We start from the raw sequence: 18,495 nt of genomic DNA, 5'->3' as shown, positions 1-18,495 counted from the left end.
CCGAAAATAAACGGAGATCCGATTGAATCGAGGGTGTGATCCCATGGGGGGGACACTAAAGCTTTTCACTCCGCGCAGAAATTTCCGCGCCGGACGACGACGTCGATCTGATCACGTCGGAGATGTTGTCGAAGCCCTCGCCGTTCCGGCAAATGAGAGCTATCATAAAGAAGAGACTGTGGCATTTCGCGAGGGACTGGAGAGCGCCGTTGGCCGCGCTTGTTTTGCCGACCATGTTCGTCGCAGTCGCCATGGGATTCTCGTTGATACGACCGCCGTCCGAGGACGAGCCACCTCTGGCTCTGACTCCCAAACTCTACAATATTCACCCGACCTACTTTTACAGGTAGGAACAATAATGTCTTAATGATGAGGGGAAACGACGAGGTCGGACAAGGGTTAAGATAGTATCGCGAATCAAAAAGGCGCAAGATCGCACTGTCGAATCTTTCCTTTTTCTTATTCGCCTGATTTTTTAGAGCGTTTTCTACACCGAAGGAAAAAGGTACTATGTTCAAGTAAATATTTGCTAAAGACTATTGGAATAATGATTTTACCTGAATTAAGTAAATATTAATTGAAAGTAATATTTAGTTCAAGTAGAACAATTGCTTCAATGTTTAGCGAATATTTACTTGAAAATAGCATGTTTTTCCTTCAATGTAATATTTTTCATTTCATTGCAGTATCGACGGAAGTAACGATCCGTTCCTGCAACACGTGTCTCTACAGCTGCACGACCGTTTCGGGGACGATTATGCTGGCGCGTGGCAAACTTTACCTAACGTAAGAATTACGTTGTACTTGCGCGTGATAATTATTATTTCTTATAGAAATCTACGAACATTCGAGACAAGATTTATACGATTATTTACAGGATACCGGGACCTGCGAGTGTATAGACGGTCAGCAAAGCTGTCGCGGTGTTTCTAAAGCCGTCGAAGGTCTTCTCCAAACTTTACCCGGTCGACCTACTTTAGACTGGATCGTCTCGACACATCAGGAATATATAGAGAAACGGTAAATCTCGGGCTTCTGTATCTAGCGAATGAAATATCGAGGATTTGTCGAGCTCATATTTGACAAATAATGACTCGCAGATACGGCGGCTGGTCTCTATCTCACTACAAGGAAGATCCTCTCTTCGTCGTTTGGTATAATAACAAGGGTCATCACTCGATGCCGGCGTATTTGAACGCCTTGAACGAGGCAATCTTCCGAGCATCCGGAGTGCAAGGGCACTTAACCACACTCAATCATCCCTTGAAGTTATCGAGCGATCAGCTGAATCGAACAAGTCTGTGAGTCAAGTTTAGCTTCACTCGACAGATATAAATACGTAATTAGGCAAAACTCCCTAAGTAGAATATATATTTCATGTTGGTTCTCGCGACCGTTGCGTGCATGTGTGATATAATGAATGTATGTGTGTGTGTGTGTGTGTGTGTTTAGAAATTAATTAATTACAGAATTTCATGTAAAGGGATGTGGGCGTGGATTCGCTCAAGCGGATAAGCAAAGATGTTTGCGCACACAGTTTGAAGCTTCTGAAGTAAAAGAGTCGGGACGCGAGCGAGACAGCTCGCGGACGCGCACGCTCACATACGAGTGTAGATGTTTCGTTTACTTTTAATTAACGTACCACATCATTTGGTATTCATGCCGGCGACGTAGCTCTGGTTTCAACGTGAAACGTTGATTCAGTCGCCGCAGCACCGTTCGCATCGTTATTTCGTTAATGATACTACTTTTATTTACTTTTCCTGATTAATATTAAGTACCGTGTTTGCATATTACGCACTTTATGCGGAAGACACGTAGACAATCATTTCATATCCTCTCGTAGTAAGTGGAACTAGTTTAAATACCGTTGCACGAATGTCAACAATTTTATCTAGTTATACGTACTCGAGTGACATTTTGTTTCTACGTTAGATTACAACACGTGGCGGACGTCGGTGTGGCATTGGTGCTTCTGATAGCGTTCAGTCTGGTCGCAGCTCAGGGAACGAAGGAGTTAGTCAGAGAACGATTATCGGAGGAAAAGAGGATTCTCTATTTGGCCGGAGTTCACCCTATCACGTACTGGACGACGGTTTTAATTTGGGATTTCATAGTGAGTTATCTTAATCGAGACGGAATATAAAAATCCTCCCAATCTGCCGGAAACAGTTCTTTTCTAATATGTAATTTTAAATACTATTATTTTTTAATATCGTTTCATATTATTCTCTCATAACATATAATAAACTATATATATCATTTATTATATATGTAATATTAACTTATTATATATATACATTATTTTGCATTTTTTATTTTAATAATATATCGATAATATTTCATTTCAGGTGTTTGGTTGTGCTATTTGTCTGGCGGTCATCGTATTTGAAATCTTCGGTCTGTCAGCTTACGTCGCGAAGGATAATCTTCTCGGTGTTTGTTTGCTATTAATTTTATTCGGGCAAGTATATCATATAATCAATTACACTCGCTCGTCTCAATCTCAATACGAGACGGATTATCCCAAAAATTCCTTGATTCTTTTCAGATGGGCGGCGATACCGTTTTCGCATGTCGTCGAGAAAGCGTTCGACGACTCGAGCCTGTCCAACATGGTACTCTTCTGCGTGAACACTTTCATAGGTGTGGCCTCTTTGGCGACTATTCTCGTACTCGACATCGTCGGCAAGACCAAAACCGCTGAAGACGTGAGGAACATTCTGCATTACATTCTGATGATCTTCCCGCAATACGCCTTCGGCGACGCGCTGGTCCAGATATCAACAAACGACATCACCTCCGAACTGTTGCAAAGATTCCACATGGATACGTATCAGTCACCGCTCGGCTGGGATCTCCTCGGTATCCACTACGTCTTCCTGGTCGTGATCGGCGGAATCTTGTTCGTGTTGAATCTGGTGATTGAATGTCGAATTTTCCCGAACGTGAGGAAACAGAAGATCAGTTACGAGATCGCTGAGGAAGACGAAGATGTTGCCAGGGAGAGACTGAGGGTCGAGGCTGGCATGGTCGACGATACCCTGAAGACTCTGAAGCTGCGGAAGGAATACAGGAGCGTCTACGGGACGAACGTCGCGGTACAAAATTTAAGTTTCGGCGTGCAGGCGGGAAAGTGTTTCGGTCTCCTGGGGGTGAACGGCGCGGGAAAAAGCACGACGTTCAAGATGCTGACAACGGAGATCATTCCTACGGCCGGCGAGATCGTTCTGCGGGGAAAAGAAATTGGCACCGGACCCCTGTGCAACGGCGAGGTTGGCTATTGCCCTCAGAGCGACGCCCTAGACGGATTCCTCACTCCTCATCAATGTTTGACGATCCACGCCGAAGTTTGCGGTTTCAGTAACGTTCCTAAGGTGGGCGCGAATAAATTTGCGGAAAGTTATGTAGAATCGAATCTGCCAATCAGATTCCTCACCGGGATTTTTAACGCAATTATATTATTATTAGATCTCGTGATATTCATAATTTAAGTAACGTCGCCGCAGCTGTTCTGCGGCTGTAGCTGGAAGTCGCGTTTTAGTTAAGAGCAAAGTTCGCGAGGACACGACAGCATGGAATCGGGAATCCAAGAATTTCGTTTATTATTTCAGGCCGTCGAGTCGGCACTGAAGAGGTTCGATCTGCTTAAGTATGCTTATCGAAGGGTCGATAGTCTCAGCGGCGGTAACAGAAGGAAATTGTGCGCCGCTATCAGTGTCATGGCACCTGTGGCAGTGGTACTCATGGATGAGCCTACGAGGTATGTTTTTTTCCTCGGCGATTCTGTACAGAGAAAAAAGTTACTTTGGATTTAATATTAGGTACCGGAAAAAGTTCGTCGTGGTTTCCTTCTTAGCAATGAATTGAAGTCGAATTTCAGTCAGTAATTCGCACGTGTATGAACTTGGTATCAACAGAAAGTTACATTTATGTCGTTAGTATACATGATGTGCATGCTTTCAATTGTTTCAACATTCCGTTGTTTATGTGAAGTTAAAGATAGATAGTGAAAAGTTAAAAACTCTCTTGCTTTGTGAGTTTAAACTTGGAAGTACAGCAGCAAATGTAGCAAAACGCATTTGTAGCGTATGTGGTGAAGGCACTGTTAGCGAGAGAACAAAAATGGTTTAAACGGTTTAAGGAAGGTTGTGAATCGCTAGAGGATGAGCCGCGTTCGGGACGTCCATTTGTTATTGAAGATGATTAACTGCATGGATATATGCATTCAAACCCACAAAAAAGGTGTGTAAACGTAGGAAAAGAGTCATCGAAGTCAATGGTGACTATTTCGTCAACTAAAACTACTTTTTAAAAAAGTTCTGAGTGTTTCAATTTTGATCTAAGAATCCGCACGAACTTTTTCCGGTGGCTAATACATTTATGTATTTCTTTGACTTGTTTATTTAATACAAATAACATAATATCAAATATCATATTGTTTGAGTGAAAATGTTTCATTAGAATAAACTATATTGTTTGGTAGAATAAACAGTATTATTTAGAGAAAATAATATTTGGTTTTTAATACAAACAATTTTATTTCATTATATATTAAATACTGTTCCCCACTGAAATAAAGAAGTTCTTTTGTATTTTTCTAACATCCCATACAACACAGACCTACAAGGTACGTCCTAAAAACGCTCAGAGGATGTCATACGTCTTAAATACGTCCACAGGACATTCCTCAAATAAAGTATGCTGTGCAAGATGGTTACTTCTTTCAAATAACTTATTGCTGTGACAACCATTGTAATACTTGGATGAAAATACAACAGAAATATTTATATTTGTCGTAAAGAGAGTGATAGATATTTATTGTTTGTGAGAAACCAAATAATATCCTGCTTATTGAATCAAATATTCGTTTGCTGTACTCCAATAAACAAATTTGTTTTAATTCAAGAAATTTGATTACATCCTAAGAAATCTTTTTCTCTATGTGTAATTTTATAATGTCAAAGGACGCGTCGTTAGATTTCGCGAAGGGATTCGGTCATGACTTTGAGATTTCGGAATGTTTCGAGGCGGTCGCGCAATCACGTTTCTCGCGCGCGCACGTCCGAAAAGTTATTTACCCCCGTATTAATAAAACAACTTTATCGTCCGTTTCAGCGGAATGGATCCCGCCACGAAGAGCCTCGTGGCCCGAGCCGTGAGGCAAGTGACGAGGAATCAGGGTTGCGTCATACTGACGTCGCACAGCGTCGCCGAATGCGAGGACCTGTGCAACCAAGTTGGAATTCTCGCCCGAGCCGGTCTCAGGTGTATCGGAACGCCGCAGCATTTGAAGCACAAGTAAGAACACATCGAACCTCCTCCGCCTTCTGTCTCTCGAGCGACGTGTCTCTTTTAACCCTCGCAACCGGATATTTCCCAACAGGCTCATAAACCGCGCTCGCCGAGGGCTTTCCTTCGGCTCTGATTTTCCACCTTTGTCTGCGGCTCTTGTCCTAGATAGACCCGGGGACTCATAGATACTTATGTTCCGCGGCTTAACGAATTCTTCGATCGAACGCTCTTATCTCTGTACCGTTCCATCCCGTTGAATAATCTTCTTTATGGCGGAAACAGCACTACACGGCGAAAACGCGGAGCGCACGAGGAAAAAAGGTGATGACCGCGGTCCATTAGAGAGCGGCCCATTATTCCGCTGTGAAAGCTGCCCGATATAAAGCGGCAAATATTTTCTCCTCGGCGACGCTCCCTCAAAGAGAATTTTGCAGTCGCCATTACGCATCTTAATTAGACACCGCTGAAAAGTTTAATTAAATCTAAGTCCTTTTGACGTGGTAATTCTTACAGTTAAGAGGCTTAAGGCTCCGCGAATGTGTCTTTGTCTCGGCGGGTCGGTTCACAATAATAATAATAATAATAATAATCGTGAAAATTACTCTGATCAATAAACGTGAAATCGGTGATGCGATAAGGCCGATTCTATCGGGCACTTTCGCCGATGAAAATCGATTATGCGCATTCGTAGCGAAGTAAATCCGTCCAGTTACCAAACATACGCGACGTGGCCTATTCGAAATAACGTAAGAGCGTTGTAAATATTTAACTGTTACATCCTGAAGTGTCTCGGATAACGTCCTTCTTCCACTCTCTTTCTCTCCTTCTTTCACCCTCGAGGGTAGAATTTACGATTTGCCCGCGTTAGCGGCCCATCCAGCAATCCGCTCGTATGTCCGTTCGGCGGCGAGTACAGGTCGAATGATAAAGAATGGCGAATGCACTTTGGTACAGGGAGCACAGAGAGCATGGTAAAAGCTCATCTGCCGCGTCCTTTGTCCGTGGACGATCTTGAAATTTTGATATCGTGCTCCTCTCAATCTGACGCGTGTAACGAGAAAGTGAACAAATCGTCGGGTTGAGCACACCGATTACGGTAGCACCGTCGAGAGTTTCTCTTTTATTATCTCTCTTCCACTGTTGAGACGACTCTCACGTTATCACCTTATTGTTGTTGTCTATTATTATATCACCGTTGGAATCAAACGTCGCGTGTATCGTCACAACGTGTTATATCGCGAGCTTGTCCAGAAACACGAAAATCTCGTTTGACTTTTAGATTCGGGGAGGGATACGTCGCCTTCCTGCGATTCAGCCAGCCCGTTTCCGCGGCGGATCTTAGGAGAGCCATCCTGAAATATCTGCCACAGGCGATGATCTCTTCGAGGCAGGCTACGGCTGCTCGACTTTTGCTACCACGGAGCCAGGACATGGCGCTCAGTGTGAGCTTCAACATGCTGAAGCTCTTGGCGGAGGAGCTTAAGGCCACCGACTACACACTCACACAGAGCTCGCTAGACCAGGTCAGTGAATCCAATTCAGCGATACGGCGTTTCGCGGATTCTCATCAATTTTAGTTTTCGAGTACCACGTCCCGTGATCTCGTCTCGTGAAACTTCGCTGTGTATTATCCCGAAAAGGTTGTCCACGCGGAATCGCGTCGATTATTTTGTTAGTTACTAAGCCGGTGCGAAGTCGAAAAATTCGTTCGTACTTCAACACGCATGTGATTTTTTCACCAACGGAAAAGCAAGGAGGAACGAGCGAATCTCTCCGAATAAAAATGTATGTAAAGATACACGGAGAAAATATTGTAGTAAAAATTTTTTAATGCTGGACCAAATTTTTTAATGCTGGACCATATTAGAATTATGACAGAAATGATTATGTGTGTTGTAATATTTAGTGATGTATATAATGAAACACATCATTCAAAATTACAATCACACGTCATAATTTCAGTTATAATTTCGATATTGTCCAGCATTACAAGCTAGCTAATATAGGCTAGATTACATTTCCTCTCTGAAACACGTTATTAGTTTATTACTGGCTGATTATTCACTAAAATGTAAAATGGATCTTGCGATTTAGCTGTTGTCCAGCTATTACGTACCAAATACAATAGAGTAAATGGCACTGTTTATTTAAAAATACATAATCCAATACTATATACTCGCCACTAGCATTTAAAAACGAGGTAGCAAATGAAAAGTGAAAGTATGTTATTCCAGAATCTTAAAAAAGCAGAACATCGATTAAGTAACTTTCTCTTAGAGTGGATACGTGAAAAGTGAAAATTCCAGATGCTTTCAAATTAGAAAGTTTACACTTTTCACGAGTTCATGTTAGAGGAAAAGATTCACGATCCTCTGAGGTTAATCATAAATCTTTTCCTCTAACGTGAATTCATGAAAAGTGTAAATTTTCTACTTCGGAAACATTTGAAATTTTCACTTTTCACGTTTCCGCCCTAAGGAGAGCGTGATCGATACCCATAAATAAGCGTTACACTATTGCCTGGAAAATAGTTATGATTTTTCACTTCGTAACCGTGTAATTCTGTGTACTTTCGGTCTAACTGTCTAATTTCTGTTTAATTATATAATTTTTTTCTTTAACTATCAGCTAACTTATTTACCTAATAATTATCCAGCCATTATGAGAAGTGAGCGTTACATTACTGGCTAATAACGACGTTGGACATAAATTTACTACTTCGCGACTGGACACCCACGAGATTCAATTTCTACTAAGGTCTCGACGCGAATCTCATACCGACGACAAACGAATTCATTCAACGCCTCTCGCTCGTTTAATCGCGCTCGATTGAGCGCAGTGACGCGTCACGCAGAAACATCGCGCGGTACAGTAAATTTCCGAGATGGCCCGAAGTCGACACGATCGTCGCTGTGATCGAGCCGCAATATTAATTTTCGCGACCTGACTTTTGGCGACGGATCGACCGGTTGCGTAGTCGGATAGCGCGATATTCTAAGGTCCTTGTCTTCAGCAGATGATGCACCGCCGGTACACGGCGCCTCCTCTTGTCGCTCGAAGATCCGCGTTTTCGTCCCGCCGATCCTGACGGATATTAATGGATCCGCCGTCTCGTAGTTCACTTACATAGCATCCCCGATGGTTTACAAGCTGCGGAGCGGGGGTGGTAAACTCACCCTCACCGGCTGCCTCCCTAAGCTCACCTAAATGCTTTCTGGGTAGCTGTAACGCGCGCAACGACCATTACCGACCGCCCGACTCCTCTCCCTCTCTTTTCTGAAAACTGCTGTTAATTAACCGCTTCCTACCTCGACCTCTCTCCCTTTCTCTCTCTCTCTTTCTGTCTGTCTTTCTTTTTCTCCATAATTCACCATCCGGATAATGAAGCCCAAATCTTCTCGGAATTACCGAATGTAAATCTTAAACATATGATACGCTCCCTCGCTGGGTGCCTTCCTCTCACGCCGCAACGGCGATTGTCTTTTAGGTCGCTCAATGAGAACGAATTGTGCGCATTGTCGGTAAATGCATATTGTTGGTAAATGCAAGTCAGCAGCGCAAGTCGTTAACGCGCTGTCGGAGCGCAAAGCCGAATTCTCCTCCTGAGCCACGTGCTTCTCAAGTCACGCGTTTAATGAAACTATTCGCCGCGAATGCCGCCGTGGCGACAATTAAAATTGCACAGTGTGTCGATAACGACGCGTTAACATGAACGTAGTACGTTACAAGTAAAATCCCACACAGAAAATTTCTGCAGGATCTAATTAGGATCCAGTTCGATTTTCCAAAATAATTATGGATTCTAGTTGGAAAATCTACGCTGGTTCTTTGGTTCTGGTTCCGATTAAAAGTGCAATGTTTCAAACATGCGATTCTAAATAACAAACATATACAGTAAAAAATTTAGTGTAGATTAACATTCCAGTGGAATTTATGTATTATTTTAACAAGATGAATATGTTAAAAAGTAATATGTTAATAACATATTATGTGAATATGTTATTCACAGAATTTAATAATTTAATTTAATTTAATTTAATATTAATTTTATATATATTTGTGTACTTTTTAACATATTTCCATATTACAATAATTAAAATTTCAATCGACTAGAATCCATAATTATTCTGGACTTATTTACACACAATTTTTTATTATGTAAAGAGATCCTATTTATTTATTTAACAGATTTTATTTATTTATTTAATCTCATTTTTAATATCTTATTCTGATATTCAGTTAAACTGTCACTAGACTGTGACAATGATAGTCGCAGCGCACTGCCTATCAGCATCGCGGAAAAGAGGTTGTTCTACTTTAAGAGGTTGCATCCCATGTTTAGAAATAGGATTCCCAAATGATATCGCAACGGAATAACCCATTTTGGAACAACTTCGGACATTCTAATCTATATTGCATCTTGGAAAATCTATGAAAACTTCTGTGCGGGATGTTCTTTATCACTGTTCCCAAGTTTGCTCTCATCCATTTCAGATTGCTTTATTTTCCCATGGCGTTCGTAAACTTACGAGGGAAAAGTGCTGCGCGCACGATGTGTTCGCGATGTCGCCCAGAATAAAAATTTCGGGAAACAACGCTCAACTGTCGCGCAATAAAGCTCGTCTCCCGGTCGTTTCAACTGGACGCGAGTGTCCGCCGAGGACGATGCGATGCACTCGCCGCGCCGGAGGAAGATGCACGCGCGTGCGGTCACCGCCGCTGTCGCCGGAAATTTGCATCTCGCTCGGCCCCTTTCTTATTGCCGAACTTCCGCGCGCTTGCGACTCTTCCTCGCGAAATTTATCGCGCGACTAACACGAAAAGTGCCGGCCATCCGGTGACATTTGCATAAGCCTGTTAATAAAGAAATTTTAATTTTGAAATTAATTAAAAAACTTTTGAAATTTTCATACACAAGTCGGCGAAGACTTTAACTTTAATTAACACGTCCTCGAACGTGCGCGTAACGCGCGCGGAGGAGGGGGGAGGCGGTATTACATTATTAATTATTTTCGCGATGCTCGGCGCGGCGAAATCTGAAAATGCGGGAAATTCAGTCGCGTCGTACAAAGAGAATTTGCACTACCGCGCGATATTAGCTTAAAAAATGGCTATTACGACGCCGTATAAAGCTTAATGCAATCTCACGCTTTTTTATTTATTCTTTCTGCTTTTTGCCTTTTTATTTTGCATTCTTTTTTTCACACAAAGCACTGTCTAGTCGCGAATAATAAAACGGAATTAGAATTAAACTACGCTTTATAGCACGAGCACTTTTTTTGCATTTACGCTATAAAACTACTCGCGTTTGTCTTCTATTTGTTTCAATTTACTCCCGAGAACGCATGGAAATCTATTTCACGTTAATCTGCTCCGCCAGATTGCCGGCAGGAAAAAAGAAATCAAATTTTTTTCATGGATCTATGAATGTTACGATATACGCAAATTAAGAATTTATTGCGTCATCGACAAAAAATACTCCCTGCGTATTCGCGAAATAAAGATAAAAGTCATGATATCGGAATTAAGAGGTCGTGGATTTTTTTTTTTTTCTACGCATTTGGTGCCTTTTTCTGCCGGTACATCAATCAGAGTTGTGCGATTTATTTGCGCGTAAAGATCGTAAATCACGCGGGCGAGTCGAGCGACAGCGAGATTACCGGGTGTGGGCACATGGATTTCACGGTCCCAAAAGTGTGCGCGCAATTCACTGCCGACTACTTCTCGTGATTCTACGGCGTTCGAAAACTCGAAGGAGCGAGCCGGAATGAATCCTCGTAGCTCGAGGAAAAGCGGGAATTGAAATCGTCGCACAAGTGATCGATCGACCATGGATCGGGAGGGTGTGATCTGATTCTTGCGAGGGGGGAGAGAGAGAGAGAGAGAGAGAGAGAGCGGCAGTAAACAGTGATCTTCATTTGATTTCGCAAATACGAACAATATGAAAAATTGCGTGCGGGAAAATTCGACCGTAAACGCGAGCGTTATAAATCTACATCAGAGCCTATTAAAAAGCATGCAACATGAGCGCGCACGAGAGAAAAAAATATCAATTCATCGGCAGGAAGAGAGAGAGAGAGAGAGAGAGTGAGAGAGAGTGGGGAGGGAAGAGAAGGGACGAAAGAGAGTGAACTAAAACGTGCGAGGAATTCGAGAGGGGGCGTTATCGAGCGCGATAAATTATGAGAGCTTAATTGATCACTTATATAAGGCGGCGATGGCGGGGAGTAAGAAAAATTCAGTACTTGAAACGAGAAGCGGATCGCGCCGGACGGGTCTTATGAAACCTTTTTGTCATCAGAAGTAGAATCGCTCCTCGGCAAATAATATGGCCGATCTATCAGCTCGTGACGTTTTGCAATTTCTACGTAAATCGGTTTGCCCTGAAAATATTGACGCGCCTCCCGGACGTTCAAGGCGGACGAGTCCGCGCGATTCCAAACTCTTTCGAGGATTGCCCAGTCGTTAATTATCATCGAGGAGTGGGAAGCGGTTCGCACGCACACCGTGATGCACTTTGGAAAACGCCATCGTTCGTCTTCCTCCTCCCCACCTCTTCCTTCCGCACCCTGCGCCCCTGACGTCGTATTTAAATCGTCGTAAATAGAAACTTGCGTCACACGTATTCATCCCTCCGCTGCGGAACTTAGTTCATGCGAACATTAAGAGGTCCGCCATGAACCCTCCCTCGTTGTTTTGTAAGCTTCTGCAGTAACGACAATAGCAACACACAGCTCAAGTTAGCACGGTTCAGAATATAAATTAAGTTTTAAGTACAGTAGTAAACTGGGTCGGATCGAATCTAAGAAGTTTCTGGATTGCTGCAATGCACTGAGCGGAATTATTCGCGCCGAAGTCTTCGCAAGGGTTTCGCGCGCATTGGCGGGCGTTCATCCTTCGAAAACCAGATGCGTACGATGTGTGTGTGTGTGTGTGTGCGCGCGCGCGGCGAGACCTGAAGCCGCAAAATGTTCCTCCAACTGAGCGTTTACTCGACGCTAAATTAAGAAAATGGAGATTCTCGCAATGCCAAGATGCAACGCGGCAAGTTACCGAATTATTCACGAATGAACGTCGCATCGAGACTTCTCGGTGAAATAAACGAAGACATGAAGAGTGTATTATTATCGTTCATTCGGCACCGGTAAAGGATGTCGATGCGACTCTATTTCGGAAAAAAGATGCACTCGTTATCGTATCTTTTATCGGCAACTGCCCAACGTTTGAACGTTTCGAGCGTCTCTTCAACGAGGTCTAGCATTTCCATCTCATCATCATTCCGGCATTCACGTTTTTCTTCGTATAATTAATTAATCGATTGATCGCAGCACGATAACGTAAAATCAGCGTCAATAGTCTTCGGACATTTGCATAGAAATTTTCCCAAATTTTCCTATATGCGGCACAAATTCTAAATAGAATACCCAAAATTGTCCCAAAATAGGTTGTTTTATCGCGATATCAATTAGAAATTTCATTCTTATCCCAAAAATGGGATGAACCCTCTTTTCCACGATGCTGATTAGTGTTGTGCATTGCTACGTGTAACCGTTATCGTCCGAGTCGAATGACAGTTTGGCCAAATATTAAATTAGGAAGTAAACAAACGGGGTAACATTTTTAACGTTACCATATTTAATAGAGCACGCGTAGCGTATGTGTATGTCATGCACGGAGAAAGATATTTTGCTGGCACAGCAATTGTCGGTTACTACGGTGACGGCAAAAAAATTGATTACACGGAAAAAATATTAATACTTCGCTGTTTTGGCAAATCGTCGTTGAGACAGCAATAAAATTCAATTGGCATAACCAAATTATTTAACTGCCTATATATTCAGCAAACAGCAATTAATACTCTTGACAAATCTTTTTGCTGTCACCACAGTAGCTGACAATTTGCCTGCAAAATATTTTTCTCCGTGTATAAATGTAAATATTTAACGTGTCTCGCATATTTGATCCAATCGTAGTATAAAATGGAAACTAGAAATAATCTTTAGAAAAACATTGGGAATTAAATAGGATCTGTTTGTGCTTAGAATCATGTGTTTGAAGCATTACAATTTTAACCAGAATCAGCGCATATTTCCCAACTGTAATCCGTAATTATTTCGGAAAATCGGATTAGGATTCCAATTAGATCCCAAGGAATTTTCTACACGGATTCTTCGCGCGAGACGCGCTCACATTCGAGAGAAATCCATTCCAAGCGGTCGGCTCGCAACTGGACGCGGGACATTATGTAAATGCGTTTCTTCTCCGTGACGCAAAGACCACGGCTACGATCTCGCGAACAAAGTGGGAAATTTTTTGCAGCGTCGCGACGTCGGCGGCGACGAGCCTGTGTGTATGTAAACCAGGCGAACTTGGCCGGTCGGGGAAGTTTCAAGATTTTTATGGGACTTCCTCTTGCAAGGAAAAGCCCTTCGTCGTGCAACTCCCTGAGCGTCGCGCGCGCAGATCGTGCTTCAACGCAGAGCACGCGCGGAACTGCTACGACCAAAAGTTTGCGCCTCGCGGAACTTCAGTCTTGCAACGCGACTTGCAGTCGCGATAATTACGAACGCGGGCGTTACGACTTACAGCGCGCGATCGGCGGGACGAGATTGTGCGCCGTTACAGAACTGTTTCTTCCGTCGCAAACGCCCGTGTCGTCCGCGCCTTCTCGGCCATACATCGCGCGATAACGACGAAGTCGAAGCACTAGCGCCAGCGCGCGGCCATTCGCGCACTGACGTTACGCGGAAAACCATGCCGACGCAACAACATTTGCTCTCCCCCCCCNCCCCCCCCGTTGGAATTTCCATTCTAAAATATTACAGGACGCGGTCCTTCCGTCGTAACGTTGAATGCGCGCATGCGAGAGGGAAGAGCTTTCGCGGTCAAGCTCCCCGGCTCGTAGCAGCCGAGATGGCCTTTTTTATAGAGATTAGCTCTCACGGTAATAATGCGGTGAAATGCGCAGGTTCTGGTGAATTTCTCGGAGGAGCTGGACGACGAGGCCGGCGACGTGGCTGTGTTCGGTCAACCCAGCAGGAACAGCATGCCCAACATGTACACCAGCATGGACACCATTCACATGGACACGTTTTGAGTGCGCTGTTCGATCGAGCCAAGCTCCGGCGGCTCTTCGCTGGAGGACCCGTGGAGCAATTAGAATTAGCTTAAATTTTATGTCCTCCCGACAAAGCCTCTCTCTTGCTCATTCGTGCTCTCACGGCACACGCGCGTAGCGATTTTCGTGGCAATTGCTGTGATAGTTTGAACTTCTCGTTCGATGCCACGACGAAACGTGTAATATGAGCTTAAACAGGAGAAACGAGATAGAGAGGATGCACTTTGCGGTCCTCGCAGGCTTCGTCGGGGAGATTTTAGATGTTCATTCGCCTGTGGGCGACACGAATTTAGATCTGGGCCGAGTTCCTGAGAGGAGCAGATTTTAGAAATGCCCAGCGAGGCGCGAAACACAGCTCGACGCGGCTTCGGACCGAATCTGTAAATACTCCCGCGGAGACTTTATTTTAGCGAAGATTCCAGAGAGTTATTAGTATGCGTAGGAGAATCTCATTTCGATTAGTTCGTAAGGTTTTTAGAATTATGGAATTAAGGGAAATTTACGTACTTTTTTTTTTTTCAAAGCGATACGAGACAAACGCGGTCCTCACACCTTTATCTCGAGTGAGCTCGTGATCGAAACGAATGCGCGATAAATTCCGAGCGATACGCTCACCACGGGCTTCCGAAGGAGAAGAATGTCCTGCGAAGATGAGCAGAGCGGGAAATCGAAACTCCCGACTCGCCACAGACAACTGCTCTGTCGATTAACCTTCCGAGGGGCAATGTATTTTCACTACCTTCGGAGTGGCAACCAGGATCATTTGTGTCTTCCTCAATTTTTCTCCTTCAGAACTGTTCGGTAAAATCTCCAAAAATTACCGAAACTTCTTTTATCATTCTACTTGAAGACCATATACGCTGTTTTGTCAACGATAATTTGCTAAATACTGGATTTTCAATGATTTTGTTTTGAGAAACGAGCACTTCTCACAATAGCCTGGACACAAAAATGACTCTGGTTGTTACTCGGAGAGTTAAAATCTTGTTCATCGTTATTCTTTCATTCGTCTACTCAATTTTTTTTTTTAGTCTCTCGCTGCCTATATTAAAAACCAGATATTTCATGCGCGTATCGGTATATGATTACGTATAGTATATCGACGAATGTTTTATAATTAGATTAAAGTAATATTGGAGGAACAACTGTGCGTGTCGAGCGCGTAAATTTCTCATTAAGAAATTGATGAAATACAACTTTTTTAATTTAGCTAGTAGTACATTGGTTTCCATTTACTTCAGTACGCTTGCAGATAAATCCTTCGCAAGGACAAACATGATAAGACTCGAAATTTTAGATGTACATTATAACGCTACAAATTCCGTCAAACTTGAAGGACCAATGGAGAATTTCGAAATATAATATTATTCAGATTATTGATTTTTGACGATGCAAATCGTTTGATACCGTTTTATTGAGACTTAAAGGACTTATTTAGGAATTATTTAATATTCAATTGTTTCGATAGGGTCTCTCTTTATACATTTATTTAATCTTTCGTAATTTTTAATTTCAAAAAACAATATATTATATACATGTGATTAATTCACACATAACTGCAGGGAGAGAAAGTACTTTTTATGATAAGCAAATATAAAAGAGTTTAATAAAGATTAATAAATAAATTAGTAACTTGAATAACATTATTTTTTATAAATTTCAATAAAATTTGGAGGCTCAAAATAAATGAAAAAGAAGGAATAAGCCGCTGCATCCTGTTTCCTGAAGTGAAATCTTGATTGTCATCATCACCAAGCGCTCAATGATATCATATAAAAACATAACTCAATCGGAAACACTGTGTTAGTTATTAATCGTGTACAACTGTCCTGATAATTTCATAACTTATCACCTTAGCCACCTCATATGTTCGGAATGCTTTGAGGTAATCATCGTAATAGCGCTGTCGTGGCCGCCGATTATGCCTTGTCATCGATTGGCGGTTGGTGACTTTGCCCTTTCAAAGGTGACCATTGTTTTTATACTGTCAAGCGTCACGTACCATTTCATAACCGATTTATTACGCTTGAGTCAATAAGCGACACACGTATCGCGACGCATAGCATGTGTATCGATGAGTTATTCACGATTGGATGATAAAAATATCTCGTCGGCTATTTTGAAATATTTAACCGGGCTTTCGCCGCATCGCGTTAGTTGACACACGTTCCTCCGATCTAATCGTATTTAAGCGAGTGTCAGTGCTAATGTAACCACAAATGAGTGTTTGAAATTATGGAGCATTTAAGAGCAAGATATTAAAAAGAACACCGAAGACGTAGAACATCAGGATAGTAATATATTTACAGGTGTGTCGAATTATTATTAAATAAAACGTTTCCGATTTTAACGGGCATTTGACGAACGCCGAATATAAAAAAATACCCGAGTCGAAATTTAGAATCTATTTTAAAGCTGGCATTTATAGTTATATAGTCACGTATGGTCTGTCATTGTTTGATAAATAATCATAATTGAATCTTTATGAATCTTTAATTATTCATTAATTCGTAATACTTTTTTTCACAACAAAATATATGGATACAAACAGCTGAATAATCATCCATGAATACAAATTTATTATTAATTGCGCTCCCAATTTAAAATCGTAAATCATTTAAAACTACAAATACCGGCCTAAAACCCGTGTTAATAATTGTTACTTGTAATTCGTTTCAGATGAGATAGTCGGATTTGAATTCGAGGTTAAATATGAGTTTTTCTATTAACACAACATGACAGCGACAACTATTAATACCGATCTAAGTTTCGCAGGCGTGCTCTGAAATTAGTTTTTCTAATAATACTCGTTAGAACGCGAATCCAATTTGTAGCATCAAGATTTATTACGACAATAATCTGTATAGTGTTACATCTTTATATTCCCAATTGACCCTTTTAAGTTCGATGAAACTTGCAGGGGATTAATGTAGAGCTCAAATTTCGACTCTCGGAAAACGCGAGACGGCGGCGAATCGCGCTGACGTCGCCGCTTTCACTCGTACTTCGCGATACGTTGCCACACGCCGACGGGCGGCTACAATTTTCGCAAACGGGGAGTCCCACAAGCACGGATACTTCCCCATCAATTTCCGCCGAAGGCGATTATCGACGAGTACGTTTGACACGCCCGGCCGACTGGTTAAATATTGCCAACGGTGAGAGAAAACCGTATGTGTGCGGGAATGGGATGTGGAAGAGGAGCCCAGGGCTTTTATTTGTCCCGGGCCACGGCGCGAGACGTCGATTCACGCGGAGAAACACGAAGATCGATGTTTGCGCGTCGCGAATGGCGCAAAATTGAAAGGAGACGCAACGATAAAGCGTGAAACGGCGGAATTTATTGCCACGGTCCCCCGTATAACCGAGCACCGTGGGGGCGAGAATGGATAAAAAGACAGGCTTCCAGTGAGCTGCGTATATCGGGTGTCCTCTCCAGCTCGCTCACCGCGAGTACTTCGTGTGCCGAAAATCTCAGACTTATCCATGGGATTCTTCTTGACTGAGGAGGTGTCGTCAGCTTCGCGTGCGAATAACGTCGAGAGGAATCGTCGTCGCGCGGGAATCGGGCTTCGTCATTGTCGAGCTCGCACGTGAACGATAAGAAGCGCGGACAACTTCCGGACACCCTACGTGTACCCGGTTTTTCACCTTCTCCCTCGTCGACACCTCTCTCTTTTATCTCTCCATCGCACTGTGCACGGCCCTTCGACGTTGCTAAATTTTCCGCCCGCCATTTTCGTCGGTCGCGGCGCATCTTCGATGAAACTTTCGTGCGAAACGTACGCGGCTCCACGGTAATAAGGATGAAAATTTCGACATTGCGGATTATAGCGGTAAAATGAGAAAGAGAGAGAGAGAGAGAGAGAAAGTGTGTGTGTGTGTGTGTGTGCGTGCGTGTGTTACGTTATCTCTCACATGCGAACAGACTTTTCTTCGCGCTCTCCTCGGCACCAATGGTCGCCGTAACATCCGGGCGGTTCCCGTCGAAGTCTACGGGAATGACTGAGCCGCTATAAAAAGCGGAAGAAAGAGCGTAAACGCGCGAACGTATACTTCGCAGATCACTGCGGACAAATCGA

The 18,495-nt window shown here is 42.9% G+C and overlaps 1 protein-coding gene across 3 annotated transcripts in view; it reads left to right on the top strand.

The window, feature by feature from the left end:
* LOC106744575 (ATP-binding cassette sub-family A member 13) overlaps positions 1-16,763 on the top strand; it is a 44,200-nt gene extending 27,437 nt beyond the window's left edge. For all 3 annotated transcript variants that reach the window (XM_014619471.1, XM_014619472.1, XM_014619470.1), the window contains 11 exons: positions 79-346; positions 687-786; positions 878-1,020; positions 1,101-1,301; positions 1,936-2,116; positions 2,352-2,464; positions 2,552-3,377; positions 3,615-3,763; positions 5,119-5,301; positions 6,575-6,818; positions 14,264-16,763. In XM_014619471.1, coding sequence (XP_014474957.1) covers positions 79-346; positions 687-786; positions 878-1,020; positions 1,101-1,301; positions 1,936-2,116; positions 2,352-2,464; positions 2,552-3,377; positions 3,615-3,763; positions 5,119-5,301; positions 6,575-6,818; positions 14,264-14,392 — 2,537 coding nt within the window. In that variant the 3' untranslated portion in view covers positions 14,393-16,763. The remainder of the gene's footprint in view (positions 1-78; positions 347-686; positions 787-877; positions 1,021-1,100; positions 1,302-1,935; positions 2,117-2,351; positions 2,465-2,551; positions 3,378-3,614; positions 3,764-5,118; positions 5,302-6,574; positions 6,819-14,263) is intronic.
* The last annotated feature ends 1,732 nt before the right edge of the window (positions 16,764-18,495 follow it).

The sequence above is a fragment of the Dinoponera quadriceps genome, unplaced genomic scaffold (genome assembly GCF_001313825.1).
Source record: "Dinoponera quadriceps isolate SergipeBrazil2010 unplaced genomic scaffold, ASM131382v1 scaffold1169, whole genome shotgun sequence".
NCBI classification, from domain to species: Eukaryota; Metazoa; Arthropoda; class Insecta; order Hymenoptera; family Formicidae; genus Dinoponera; species Dinoponera quadriceps.
This window is presented reverse-complemented; position numbering and strand designations above follow the sequence as displayed.